The 14,340-nt window shown below is 35.6% G+C and overlaps 1 protein-coding gene across 15 annotated transcripts in view; it reads right to left on the bottom strand.

The window, feature by feature from the left end:
* DMD (dystrophin) overlaps nucleotides 1–14,340 on the bottom strand; it is a 1,146,493-nt gene that overhangs the window by 387,477 nt on the left and 744,676 nt on the right. For all 15 annotated transcript variants that reach the window (XM_074534563.1, XM_074534577.1, XM_074534568.1 and 12 more), the window contains one exon: nucleotides 1,904–2,079. In XM_074534563.1, the coding sequence (XP_074390664.1) occupies nucleotides 1,904–2,079 (176 nt within the window). The remainder of the gene's footprint in view (nucleotides 1–1,903; nucleotides 2,080–14,340) is intronic.

Genomic DNA, 14,340 nt, shown 5'->3' with positions numbered 1-14,340 from the left:
CCTCTAAATTACACAAGCTGTCATTCCAGAGGAAAACAAACCGATCGGTCAACATACTGAACAGAACAAAAGGAGGACAACATGTGCAAGTGTTTAAGAACCTTCATCTAGGGAACATAATTGGATTATTCTCACTTAACAAATCCTAGGCTTCCTTAAAATGCAAAATGTGCCAAGAAATTCCATGTAATATTCTAACACTGCATTGAGCTGAAAGAACATTCAGTTAGACACTTCTATTGATATATGAAGGGATGAACAATAGCAATCTTAACCAGAACAGGAATATATTTTATGTCCTCAGACAAAGCTCAACGACAAATCTCTTTCTTTTGTGTTGCCAAAACAGATTACAGGGCTGTTAAAATGATGTGTTATTATTTTGTGTTTCCACTTACATAACAAGTTAATGCTTGGAAACACAGATGAGTTTCCAATGTACAAAAGAACAGCTTTTTATGGGACAATTAAAGGCCAAGGACTCCCTGGTGTAAAAAATAACAGTGCCATCAACACCTGGAAATACAGCAGAAATAATTATTTAAGTTTCTGACAGCTATAGATTATTAGCTGCATCTCCTTCTTTTAACACAGAATCATTTAGGTTGGAAAAGACCTTCAGGATCATTGACTCCAACCCTTAACCCAGTGCTTCCATCTTTAAACCATGTCCCTAAGGGACACATCTACATGTCTTCTAAATACCACTGGGAAACCTTATAGCACTTTCCAGTACCCAAAGGGAAGCTACAGGAAGGCTGAAAAGAGACTTTTCACAGGGGCATGTAATGATAGGATAAAGGAGAATTGCCTTAAAACAAGGGAGTGTTTAGATTAGATATTAAGAAGAAATTATTTGCTTCTGTGTTGTGAGACACCAATACAGGCTGTCCAGAGAGTTTGTGGAGTTCAAATCACTGGAAGTTTTCAAAGCCAGGCTGTATGAGGCTCTGAGAAACCTGATCTAGTAGAGGTTTCACTGTCTATGCCAGGGGGGTTGGAGCTCAGTGAACTTTAAGTTCCCTTCCAACCTCAACCATTCTGTGATTCTATGGTGACTCAATGACTTCCTTGGGCAGCTTGTTTCAACTGATAACATGTTCCAAGTGAAACTTTAATCATGTTCAGGCTCAGTAATAACCCTCTAAGACACTCCCTTTTTGATGCTAGTAAACATTTTCACAGCTTTTTTGCCCCAGTGGCTCTGAAAAGAGTATTTTAAAGCAGAATGGCATATCCAGTTAGACTTAGCATGTAGATTAAGAACGTGCTCTTTAATAAAACCTATCTTAACAGCAACTTTTTTTTTTACATTGGAAATTCTTGTTTTAAAGGTATAAAACTCTTTTTGTATTATCTCAAACACTCTAGCTTTCTGTGTCTACATGAAAAAAATTTATCTAAAAGTCATCATAAATAATATTAAATTGATAAATCCATTTTTTAAATACAGCCTATGAAATGTAGATGTTAATAGCATTGATTTTTATAGATTAAATAGATTAGGATTATCTTTTTGAATTAACCAAGGTAGTATTAGTATTACAGAGATGTGTTTTAATGACATGCAATCAAACAGAAAGATCATAAAACAGTAAATTCTGTACTGTTCTACTTAAAATTGAGCAATTTTGGATACTTGTTTAGTTCTTTTAAACATTAGGGGTTAAAAGATAAAAAAAAGGAGTCTGGAAGGGAGTGGTGGTCACTGACAGGAGTAAGTAGAAAAAAATAAACAAATTATAGTGTATGAACAATTTATAGGACTCAAGATTAAAATACTGATAATTCCTTTTAAATTCGAAAACTCTAGATATTAAGATGTCCTTTGAAATTTCAAGCCATAATCAAATCTAAAACAACTAAAATTATTTCACAATATTTTTACCCTCTTTTAACCTACCTCTTTTTTTTCTCTACCAACTGTCTGCAGATCTCCTTCCACCGGTTATTCAAACTTTCCAGCTGTTCCTTCAGCACCTTGGCATCTGCCTTTGATGACTGCGCAATAATCTCTTCACCAGTTGCATTCAATGTTTTGACAACAGTTTGCTGCTGCCCAATGCCATCCTGAAGCTCCTGCAAAATACCCAACACATTCACATCTTCATAAGAAAGTTAAGTATGAAAAAAATTCTTCATTACATACTAGAAAGATGGAAAGAGGTGAAAGTTTTTGCTGTCCTCTGAAGTCCAAATGAAAAACCCAAGATGAGTAGACATAAGGACACTTCATTATTTTGTAGCAAATACCTTTCAGTATATCTCTGCAGCCATTTATCCTCTCCTGTATTGCTGTCTACTAGAGAGCGTTACAGTAAACTCTACACATCAATTAATAGCAGTTATGAACAAATGTACTTCGACACATCCAAAGGTATATATCACATAAAAGAGTCTACAAAGCATTGTAAGATTTAAGGTACAAAATATGCAAAATTCCTATTAGCTATAAACTCTAATAAACAGTGTCAGGAAAGCAGAGACTGTAAAACTTCTGATTCCATTAAAGAACATCATCTTCTCCAATTGTGAGAAGCCAAACACTCATGTGTTTTTTTGTTTGCTTTTGATTGTTTGTTTGATTGTGCTTTTGCTTTAGGGTTTTGGTTTTTTTGGTTTTTTTTTGCAGGAGAGGGAGGTTGGTTTTGTTGTTGCTGTTGTTTTTTTGGTTTGGTTTGGAATTTGGTGTTTGTTAGTTGGTTTATTTTTTGTTTTTTTTTTAAACAGGACTGGGGAGAACAACAGATCTAAGAAAAATTATTACAGTGTTTCTATTTACACATAGAATTAAAAACTATCAAAAGATAACCAATATGGGCCATTCTCAAGTTTTACTAAATGCATTGGGATACATTTTTCTGCATCTTTTATGGTAAAAAAAATAATTTTTCTTGTGGAATTCCTGCAGCTACCTTACTTCATGTTTAAAAACAACAGAATTCTGAATCTGTAGCTTAGATTGTAACACTGTATGCCTGTTGAATCAAGTTCATATCTATGAATAATCAATATTTTCATATTTTTAGTCATGACTAGAGCATGAGTATTTCCTTTGAATTCCTCAGTATATATAAACAAAAAAGTGTAAAATAATTTTCAACAGTTTACTGATAAAATAAGCAGGAACTGAAATAACATAGCAATCTACACTGTGGTATTCATACTTATGACAGATTTTCACAACTTCAGAAAGTGTGTCTGAATCCTATGTCCATACAAAGTCTTTCAAGTAAAATGCTGAAGCTAGTTTTTTTGGAGGAAACCAAATACTTCAGCATATCATACTCCAATATAAAATTATATGTTTGTTTTCTCTTTCTAAATACATAGCATAAATTGCAGAGCAAATCAGTAAACCTGCATTTTAACATTAAATAAAATTTGTTTAAGAAACTCTTAAAATTGGCAGGATACAACTTTCCAGGAATGTAAAAGATGAGCATAACTACTCCTTATGCTTTTTTTAATATATATCTTTGGTCACGAGGTTATGATTGATGTTCACAAACTGAACCAATCTGGAAGTTAACTTGTTCTAACACGACCAAACTCAGTTTCCAGCTACTAATGCATTAAATTGCATTGGGTCAGTTGAATGCTCTGTCTCAGCTTTTGCACAAATTTGACAGGGACAGCTTGAACACCAACACCAGCAGAGCCTGGGGCACAGGGGTCAATGTCAGCAGGTGTGTGGTGGTGTTTGCCCACAGTCCTGGACAAGGGGCTGTAGCTGATGCAGAGGCTTGCACTGTTGAGATTTAGCTTATTTTTACTACACTTTCTGTTTGGTTTTATCACAATTTCTTTTAGGTTGTCACAGGACACACATATTCCATCCCCAAATTATTCCTTAGATTCCTCTCAGTAAAATCTGTTCTGCTGATGTGTTGGGGATCTTTTTCCAAACTATTTTGAAGCCCCACAGTTTCAGAATAAGAGGTAGCTGTGACGAACATAATGTGGCAGTAATCTGCACCCTGTTTTATTATATTTTAATAGGATGAGAAATATTTTTCTGCAGGATCCTTGCAAGCTATGTGACAGTCCAGTCATGTTACCCAGCACCCTGCTGCCCCACAGTGTCCCAGCACACTTTGCTTTGCCTGTGGAATGTGTAAGGTTTCTAAGGTACCTTTGTAGCAGGAACTGCAAGGTTTTCTAAGAGCCAGAATAGACACATAAAAGCCTCTTACTTAGAGATATAAGATCTTATTTTCTTTCTGCAATGCACATTAATACAAAAATACCTAGCCCAAATTTTTGACTATTATTTTCAGATACATGATTTCACTGTTAGAAAAAAATAGCAGCAATGGGTAGGTTGTTTGTCTAAATGCAAATATTGTCTACTCTTGCAAGTCTGATTTGGTCTTTCCACTACCTATTTCCCTTTTGGCAATGCCCAGCTCAAAATAAGTACATAGTTTTTGCACATATTCTCTGTATTTCACATTGGTTTTAGCACTAGAGCCTTTGCATTGCATAGTAGGGAGTATTACAAGGGTAAATCATAACAAAGTATAGTTTGAGAAAAAATATATTAAATTAAGTAGCTTATTTCCAGCAAGGCACTTGAGACCTTTGTGCTACTGCATGCACCTGTGTGAAGTTAAGATCCAGACCACTTACTGAAAAAAACAACTCAGAACAAAGTTTCTATTCATATGTGGAGGTCCAATCATTTGGAACAGGAGATCAAAGCAAGAACAGAGATGGGAAATTCTACTTCTGGAACTCTGGAGGTTTTAGAAGCAAAATTTGTAGAAATTACTTGTTATCTATGAATTCACTTCTCTAAATGACAGAAACAACAACCAGTCAGTAAAGTACTGTGAAGTGAAATGCTAAGTGAAAGCTCATTCAAGTACTCTGAGCTTATTTCCTGTACTCACAGCATCTTAAATTAGGTTTTCTCTCTCCCTCAGCATACACAAACACAAAAGAGCAACTAGTACATGATTGCCACACTTATTTCACTTGACACAAAGGTAAACAAAGGAATTTTTTAATTTATCCTCTGACATATTATGTAATAGGCCTCACTTACAAAGTAGAAAAGAAAATAGCTAGCTCAATGGCAGGGGTGGTCTTAGAACTTAAGATCTCTAATGCTGGAATGGGAACAGGATGTGTAGGAAGGAGAAGTGTGAACTTCCACCAGAACATGAGAGAAGATTTCTGGCCATCTGCATTTCAGATCACCATAAAGAACTCAATCTGAGATGCTTTTTTTCAAGTACTCTAAGCATTTAGCACTTTTAACATGATTAAACAGAAACACATGTACTGATAAAGTTCTCCTGGATTCCACAGCTCATGAAAAAGATTTTTGTTGGTAATGGATACTGCACTAAGCAGAGCCTCCCATGAAGACATTAACATTTTTAAAAGGTATTTTTTATGAAGAGAACAAAAGTTCTTTAACTGTTTTACTCAAAGCCACATCTCACATGCTCATCCCAGAGTTATTACCACAAAGATGCTTTTCACAACTTACATTAGTATCTAAGGTTAACAAACATATTTAAAAACATTTATTGTTATGGAAAAGCCCTGCAGCAACATGAAAAAATACCAAAACCAAGCTAATTTCTATCAGAAAAAATAAATGATCACAAAATTATTTAAGGGGAAAAAAATGTATTGCCTCTCCTTCCTGCAGTGTAAGGTACAGATCCAAAAGCACTTAAAGGTACTATGCACTGCTTTAAGAAAACTGTAGTCCTAAATTCAACATTTATGTTCTAATCTTCAGCCATTTACATAAATTTCCTTTCTGCTTTAAATCACATAAAACCATAAGGTTGACATAAGAGTGTCAATTCAGATGCAACAATATAAATCAAAGAACTGTGGAAACATCTGGTGGAAAACTATCCCCAAAACAATTTGCTAGCATTTGGTTACCAGAATGAATTTACCCATTTAGAGTATGCACCTCTGTTCAATATTCTATTAGAAATAAGGAAGAAATTAATTTTCTAGGCAGTTAAACCCTAGTGATTTAATCTGGAGATACATTACTGGCACTTTGTTAGGATTAAAGCAATCAACAAAGAGTATATGATGTTTCCTAACTGTTTTGTGACCAACAGCTACTAAATATTTGTTGCTTGGTGTGCACTATGTTGGTTATTCTGTTAGTATTATTATGAATTATGGAAATTCAGGATAGCTGATGGAGATGGAAAAGTGAAAAATAGTGAAAAAAGTTGTTTGCTATGGAGTTGACGATAATGTAAAGGAAAATGTTTTCTTCTCAACATACATTATAGGAAGTATAATAGCTTGAATATTGATAGCAAGCCTATCCAGGAATAGTATTTGAAAGAGGTGACAGTAGGCTCTGGGCAGATTCTCCCTATAAAGCAGACCTGGGTTTATGTTCTCTGTTTTTGGGTATCAGCTGTACATGAGAAGTGAGACCAAAGAAAATTACTGCAGACCTGTTTTCTAAACATACAATAAATACTGTAAAATTAAAAGGAGATTTCATTCTCACTATGAAAAAAAAATTATAAATAGAATTATTTGTGGCTTAAGCCACAGTTTATCTAAAAAGCTTATAAAGCATAGAAACATTTTGCTTGATTTGGTATGCAAATTGCTTTGTTGGAGAGCTTTAGGAAATGGCTATTCTATCCTGCTTTCTGTATTCTTTTTTTTCCTACAGTTTGGGGCTGTATAGTTAGGAAGACATGAGGGCCACTATTTCCCTAGATGGATTTTATATTATCCATGACTGATAGTATAGATAAAGAAAGTTGGGTACAATTCTGCTTCACAGTTGTATATTTTAACAAAATAAATGGAGATACAAAACTTCTTAAACACTGCCAAAAGCTTCTAAACTCAGTAAGAGTTCCAGATTTATTTGAAAGTTTTAATCTCTTCCAGACTTTATCCTTTGACTGTGCCTTTTGTCTCTAGAAAGGGAGAAATCCATCCTTCAGAAGACAAGTCATAAAAGTGGAAACTTCTTTATTTTACCTACAGAAATTCTTTAGTCTATCCTGCTGGCCTTTAAAAAGCAATAGTCTACTATGGCTTAGTAACTTCACACCCCAGGTTGCTACAGTAATTCCAGATTCTTGCTGCTGTTCTCTCTGTTGCTATAAAATATAATTCCAAACTCATCTCCAGTTCATCTCCAAGATGGACCTGCTGCTGGCCAAGGCTGAGCCATCACTGAGAGAACCTCTGGGATAATGTAGTTAAGAAGGGAAATGAAATCATGTGTAATTGAAGAGAGAGGGAGGAGTGAGAATATGTGAGAGAAACAGCCCTGCAGACACCGAGGTCAGTGCAGGATGAGGGGCAGGAGCTGCTCCAGGTGCAGCGCTGAGGTTCCCCTGCAGACCCTGGTGCAGACCTTGGTGAGGCAGCTGTGCCCCTGCAGCCCTTGGAGGATCTTCTCCAGAGCAAAGGGATGCCCAAAAAAATGCTGTTGCCTGGTGGGAAGTCTGTGCTGGAGCAGGATCCTGGCAGGATCAGTAGCCCCATGGAGACAGGAGCCCATGCTGGAGCAGCCTGGCTGGCAGCACATGTGTCTCCATGCTGGAGCCATCTGTTCCCAAGCTGCACATGTGGGAATGTCCCATCCTGGGGCAGGGGAAGGCTGTGAGAAGTTCTCCCTCTGCAGAGGAAGGAGCAGCAGAGACAATATGTGATGCACAAATCAGAGCCCCAGTTCTCCATCCACTTGTATCTCTGGAGGTGGAGATTTAGAGAGCTCAGGAGTGCAGAAAATCCTAGGAAGTGTGTGGAGGGATGGAGGGAAGGTGTTTTAGGATTTAGTTTTGCTTCTCATTGTCCTGCTCTGAATTAATTGGAGATAAATACAATTATTTCCTCAAGCAGAGTGCTTTGCCTATGATGGCAACTGGTGAGGGATCTCTCCATGTACTTATCTTGATACATGAGCTTTTCATGGTATTCTTTTCTTCTCCTGTGCACTTGAGCAGGGAGGTGACAGAGTAGCTTTGGTGGCCAACTAGTGTCCACCCAGGGTCAGCTCACCACAAAAACACTCTGTGGCTTAGAAGCATTGAAAAAAATTATATATTACTGTTTCAGCTGAGAGCTGACCTTGGCAACTTAATAATCTTAAAAACTATAAGATAAATCCATGTGGTTTGATAAAGATATATACCAGATAATTAATAAAAAACCAAAAACCAAAAAACAATCACTTTCTCATTTTTTCCAGTGATGTAATTGTAAAAGTGAGCCATATCCGTTTAAATTCATATTTCTTGTCTCTTTCTAATGTGACACAAAATTGTGATGAATGTCATTTTGGTATTGAACTGTAAAGTGCATGACCAGAGGTCTATTTTGTGTTTCTAGCCATAATGACACAGTTGCTTTTTATTAGTATATTAATTCAATTTAATTTTAAAACTGATTTAGAAATACTGCAGGGAGAAAAAGGAAAATTTTTTCCTGCAAAAACTCTACTGCTACTGCATGCTAACTATAATGCTTCAGGTTAAACACATAAAATTCAACTCTGAGTCCAAAAACCTACACACTGATTTTTCAGCACACAATACTGAATGCCACTGTAATATATTAATTTCCATACTGATGTAGCATCAAAATGTGAAGACAATACTCAGTCAAAAAACTTTTTAATTTGCCTCTACACAGAATACAATATGGCATAATTTGATACCATGTTTACCAGCAATACTGATGGATTTATCTTAATATCACAACAAGATTTTTAGCTAAATAAGTTATTTTAATCCAACTCAATGTGGATGTAGTTCTTAATTTTTTCTGTCATATTTAAAGCAACTTATTTTTCTTCTTTTAAATTAAAAAACAGTTACAGCACCTTTATGATTTCACAGATTTTCCTGATTCTTACAGAACTATCCAGACCCTTGCATAATCCAAGTTATTTCCTTCTGTGCATCAGAATCTAGAAAACTTCAATTTGCTTTCTTATGGCATCTATACCTGGAAAGTGTTATCTCTATTCATTAACTCAGCAGTACTGGAATATACACATGTGCTTTAGCATCCTGTTTTCTTTTCAAACATTATATTTATGCGGTACATATTACCTCTTTCTTTTAAAATTTATGGATTTTTATTTGTCAGCGCTTCCAGATATGGAAAAACTCAACCCAATAAATGAAAGCAGATTGGAAATATTGAACAAGCTATACATATTGACTCTCTGGTATTGGACATTTATAGCTTCCCTTTACAATAAGCTACTGCAGATATCTCCCCCTTCAAGTATTTGAATTATATATATATATATATATATATATATATATTTATATTTATATATTTATATTTTTACATGTATTTATATAACCCTCTCTGTTGAAATTCGCATCTATATCTTTTACATTTCATTTTAAAGTAAATTGAAATTTTACATAATTTTTTTTTCAATCAGAAAATCTTCATGTGTTTGTTTTTCTTCATTAATATTTAAAATATATATTTTTGACAGATACAAGAATCTTTTCTGGATACTTTTTATTCTGAAAAAACTAAAAAATTAGTCACATAACAGACAAAAATAGAAAAACCTACTACTAATATTATTCTGCCCGTTAATAAGAAAAGAATGGCAAAAATATTTGGACTAGTAGTCAATGTACACTGGCTTGGCTGCAATTATAGAAAGTTATAAAGGAATAAATGTATTCTAAGAAATGTGAAGCCTAGAAAAGTGGCTTCCCAGTAGTGGAAAATTACTGTGGTAGGCAAGGGGATGAATCAGTTTAGGCTTGAAACTGCTTCTGTACAGGAGCATCAAGGGCAAAGGGAGTAAAATGGTATTGGGTACCACGGACAGCTCCACTTAACAATTTACCTGTTGTACATCATGGCATTATAGCCTTGCAATACAGCAATAGGAGCAAACCATGGATATTGGTTCAGTGAGTTAAGGAGGCAAAAATAAAATATTTCCTGAGATTTCAGCTAGGTTAAAACCAGAACAAAATAAACCAAGCCAGCAGAAACACTCAACTTTCAAGAAGAAAAAGAAGAAATCTAATGATAGCAACCAAGTTATTTCCCTGCCCAGTGCTGGAATGATCATACAGCATAAGCTCAACTGTCCTGAACTTAAGATAGACCCAAAAAACCCTAGCAAATAATTTACCAGAGGATTCTGATTAATTGTCTACCTGCTGCTTCTCCTCCTCCTGTCTCCATCATGGCAGCATTTGCCTCAAGCCTCTGAGTGAGACCAACCTGTAGGAGAATGTCAGGGGCAAGGGATGGATGACAAACCACCCGTCTGTAAGCAGCTACCACATCATCCTCATTCTTCCTCTCTTTAGATCTTGCTGGACCTTCCCTTGCCTTTCACAGCTCCATCAACTTTAGATTCCTAAGAGCTGCAGCTTTAGCTCTTCTAGTGCTGAGAAGAGCGTTTCTGTCCCAACTGAGTCATGTTCAGTTAAGGAGACTGGCTTTACTCCCTACAACTACCACTGGGGTGTTTCTTGATCTCTGCTATGCTTCATTTTCCTCAGTATCTTAGCCTATGGATCCATCTTGCTCCTTCTTCAGAGCATAATTATAGCATTGGGGTCTGATCTTTTATTAATTCAAATGCTTTCCTAAGCATGCCAGTGTTGCTACTCAAGGGATATCTGATTTACATATTCCCATAATTTCATTTCTGATTACTAAATTCATCAGCTTGCTTCAAAGTAGTTCATAATATAAACATAGTAAGACTTTCAGGAACTAATGTTCATTGCATATTCAACATTTTTCTCAGAACAGCACCACAGTTGCAAAATACAAATCAATATGTTTTCTAATAAAGTTTTCTTTCAGTGAAAAACATGCACCCCTACATCCTAATCTTTTAGGAGAAGAAAAACAGACTGTTTTAAAACATCAAGAGTTAGAAATAAAAATAAACTTTTATAGGCACTAGGTACTCTCTGCTGGACTACAATTGATTTCAGTTCGGCTCTTCTCACATGTTCAACAAGAGGTTATATTAAAATTGAAATAACTGTATCAAATCTGAGAGAAATATGTGTTGAAAACAGAGGAATTCCAGGCTAAAGATGGGGACCCAGGAAACAAGCAATTCAGGAAATGTTACTTCTCTCTCTGAAGATATCACTATTTCATAGACTTGTCACAAACAGAAACAAAAACCCTCAAACCTTGTTTTTTTTTTTTTTCCCTTACTGAAATATTTAATAGAGGTTATGGGTGGTTTATTGACCCACAGAAATTTAGAAAGCAGAAGTATGAAGTTGTACATTTTTAACATGCTCAGCTTCCCTGAATGATAGACAATGAGGAGACTTGGTACTACTCTGAAATGGATTCCAGCAAAATGGCTTTGGGGAAAACATCCCTTGTACTTCTATTATGTAACATTGCACACGAGAGTCATGCTTAAGTAAAAATTGCAATCCTTTTGCTTTCTATGGATAATGTGTAATTATACATTAATCATAATTATCCATTTCTATGGATAATGTATAATTATAGAGGAGTGATTGTCCTGCTCTACACTGGTGTAGCCCCCATCCTGGGGGGCTGAGATCTCTTGGTCTGTTCAGCCTGGAGGAGACTGAGGGGAGACCTCAGTGCAGTCAGAGCTTCTTGTGAGGGGAACAGGAGGGGCAGGCACTGATCTCTGCTCTGTGGGGACACTGACAGGACCCAGGGAATGGCCTGAAGCTGAGTCAGGGCAGGTTTAGGTTGGGTATCAGGAAAAGGTTCTTCCCTCAGAGGGTGGCTGGGCACTGAACAGGCTCCCCAGGGCAGTGCTCACAGCACCAGCCTGGCAGAGCTCAAGAAATATTGAGAAAACCTTCCCAAGCACAGGATGTGACTCCTGGGGCTGTCAGGTGCAGGGCTAAGAGTGGGACTCCCACTTCCAACTAAGGATGTTCTATGATTTTATAACTTTAGTATTTAATTGTAGACAATATGTAATTAAGTACACCTTCCCATGTTTAGAGAAGACAAAACAGAATTAACCCACTGCCAGTTGCAGCTCATTATTATGACATCCAATCAACATCCATACAATCATCTGAGAATGAGAACTATCTTCAAATGCTATATTAATGTTAAGTTATATTAACTCTGGTATTTTTAAAAAGCATAAATGCAATTTGTAAAAGTGCTATAATAATAGAAAGATAACTTGATTACTGCATTCTAATTTTTTTTTCTTTTGGCAAGGTGCTACACAGAGGAAAACCAATATATTTTATGAAACCAGCAGTTTTATTTAGAGGATTTTGTGGAATACCTTTGTTTTTATTCACAAATCTCTACATTTACATTTAACATTGAATTTCTATGATGTGACATAGTTTCAATCAGCATTAAATTTTGCTTTAAATGCACACCTGATTTCAAAGAATTCATTTTTAAATGATAATAACATATTAGGAAACTTAAATTATTGTATTTTATATTAAAATTACAAAAGAATGGCACATCCCAAGAAAAAACTGGCATAGGTAAAAAAATTCAGTTCAACCCCTAAAAAAATTCCAAGTGAAAAGTAAGTTTTACTACAAAAAAGGAGTCTTCAAGTGCACATCAATCTCTCCTAAAAAAAGTTTTAAAACGTCAAGTCCACATATATATCTGATTTTGTCTGCTTATTTTGTATCTATACTAAAAATATTACAATAAGAATAAACAGCTGCAAATGTCACCAGAATTGATACCATACTAGATATCTAGTCAATATTTCAACAGAACTAATAAAGATATTTTCTGTATTGCAGCATCCCTCACAGCAGGAAAAAATGGTTACCATGTAGAAAAACTTATTGTGGTTCAAAATAAATATATTGATTTTTGTTGAAGAGAAAAGATTGACGGAATTTTTCAGTCAATCACTAAACTTCCATTTAAGAAGTTAGATAAGGCTAGATATTACCAATAATTTAATAAATCAGTAGGAAATATGAGAAACAGCATAAATCAGGTGATTTTTGCAGCCTTCAAACCTCATTTTCTCACTTAAAAATGCTAATAACTCTAACTGTACTTAGCGTATTTTACAAATATTTTGGTCAGAATTAAATATTTACACTTTTTTGCATAATTCTGATCAAGATATTTATTTAACTGCACATAATTTTGTTTCATGGTAATTTTAACACTCAAAAAAGTATTTTTCTTCAATTCACTCTAATGCACTTTATAGATTGCATAGGTTATGCAGAAGTCTGGCCATGAAATCCTAACATTAATATAAAAGGGGAAAATATTTGTTTGGCTATAAAATCCCCTTCATTATTCTGTTTTTCTGCAGAATCTCTAGAGGCCACAGGATTGAGTGTGCATGCCTCAGAGGAATTACCCCAACAAACAACTTTTCTGGGCATGGGGACCAAAATCAAATATGGGATTCAGTTTGAAGCAGAGACTGAAAACAGACACTGAAATCCCATAGGCTCCATTCACACAGGAAAACAGGCTGAAAAGTCCCTCCAAGCCCTCCCAGAGCAGCAGGGCCAGAGAACACCAGGGAGTGGAGGGCTTACAGCACAACTCTGACCCTTGCTCTGTGCTCAGGGAAGGCAGAGGCACTTTAGGCACAAGGCTTAAATTATTGAAGCCACAGGGAAAAACGGGTTCATCTACGGTTCACAGCCCCTTCTTGGTGGCTTCTCTGCTCTCCACTTTCCAAGAGAGGCAAGGAAGACTTTTTATTTTTTCAGTAATCACCTACTTTGAGTCTGCCTGGAGTTACAGTCTCAAAATAAAATATTATTATGAAGCTACCATCTGAAAATGCTTACACCATCATAATTATTAAATCTGTGGTTCTCATATACATGTCCTTGAGCAAAATTAAAGTGTTTTCTTATAACTAATTGCAATATCAGAAAAGAGCAAATAATATCAAAGAGATGTAAATACTATTTCTTTGCATAAAGACAGATAGGAAGCCAGGATAAATAACAGCCCATAAAAGAATTCATGAATTTGTACAAATTAATGAATTTATTAAAACGCATCATCCCAGACAGATGACCAGACCAAAAAAAAAAAAAAAGGAAACAAAGAGTGTAATTAAAAGCAAACTAAATCTGTTGTAATTGCAAAAAACCTACACCAAGATTTTCTTTGTTGTTGTTGTACATGCTAAAACACTTGGGAATATTTTAAGCACATACTTGTTTCTGTGAAAGCCAGTCTTGAAGCATCTCAGGTGTTTCACTTTGCATCATAGATATACTCTAAGTCTTGATTACTTCCCAATTAAGGACACTTAATTTGTGATTGTCAAACTCCACTTTCCTTATACATTTCTTATCAACAAAATATCAGCCCTCAGACAGGAAGAAAGTTGCAGTG

This window comes from Zonotrichia albicollis, chromosome 2 (genome assembly GCF_047830755.1).
Source record: "Zonotrichia albicollis isolate bZonAlb1 chromosome 2, bZonAlb1.hap1, whole genome shotgun sequence".
In the NCBI taxonomy this organism is placed as follows: domain Eukaryota; kingdom Metazoa; phylum Chordata; class Aves; order Passeriformes; family Passerellidae; genus Zonotrichia; species Zonotrichia albicollis.
The sequence above is the reverse complement of the archived record's forward strand: the minus strand, read 5'-3'. Positions and strand labels throughout refer to the sequence as shown.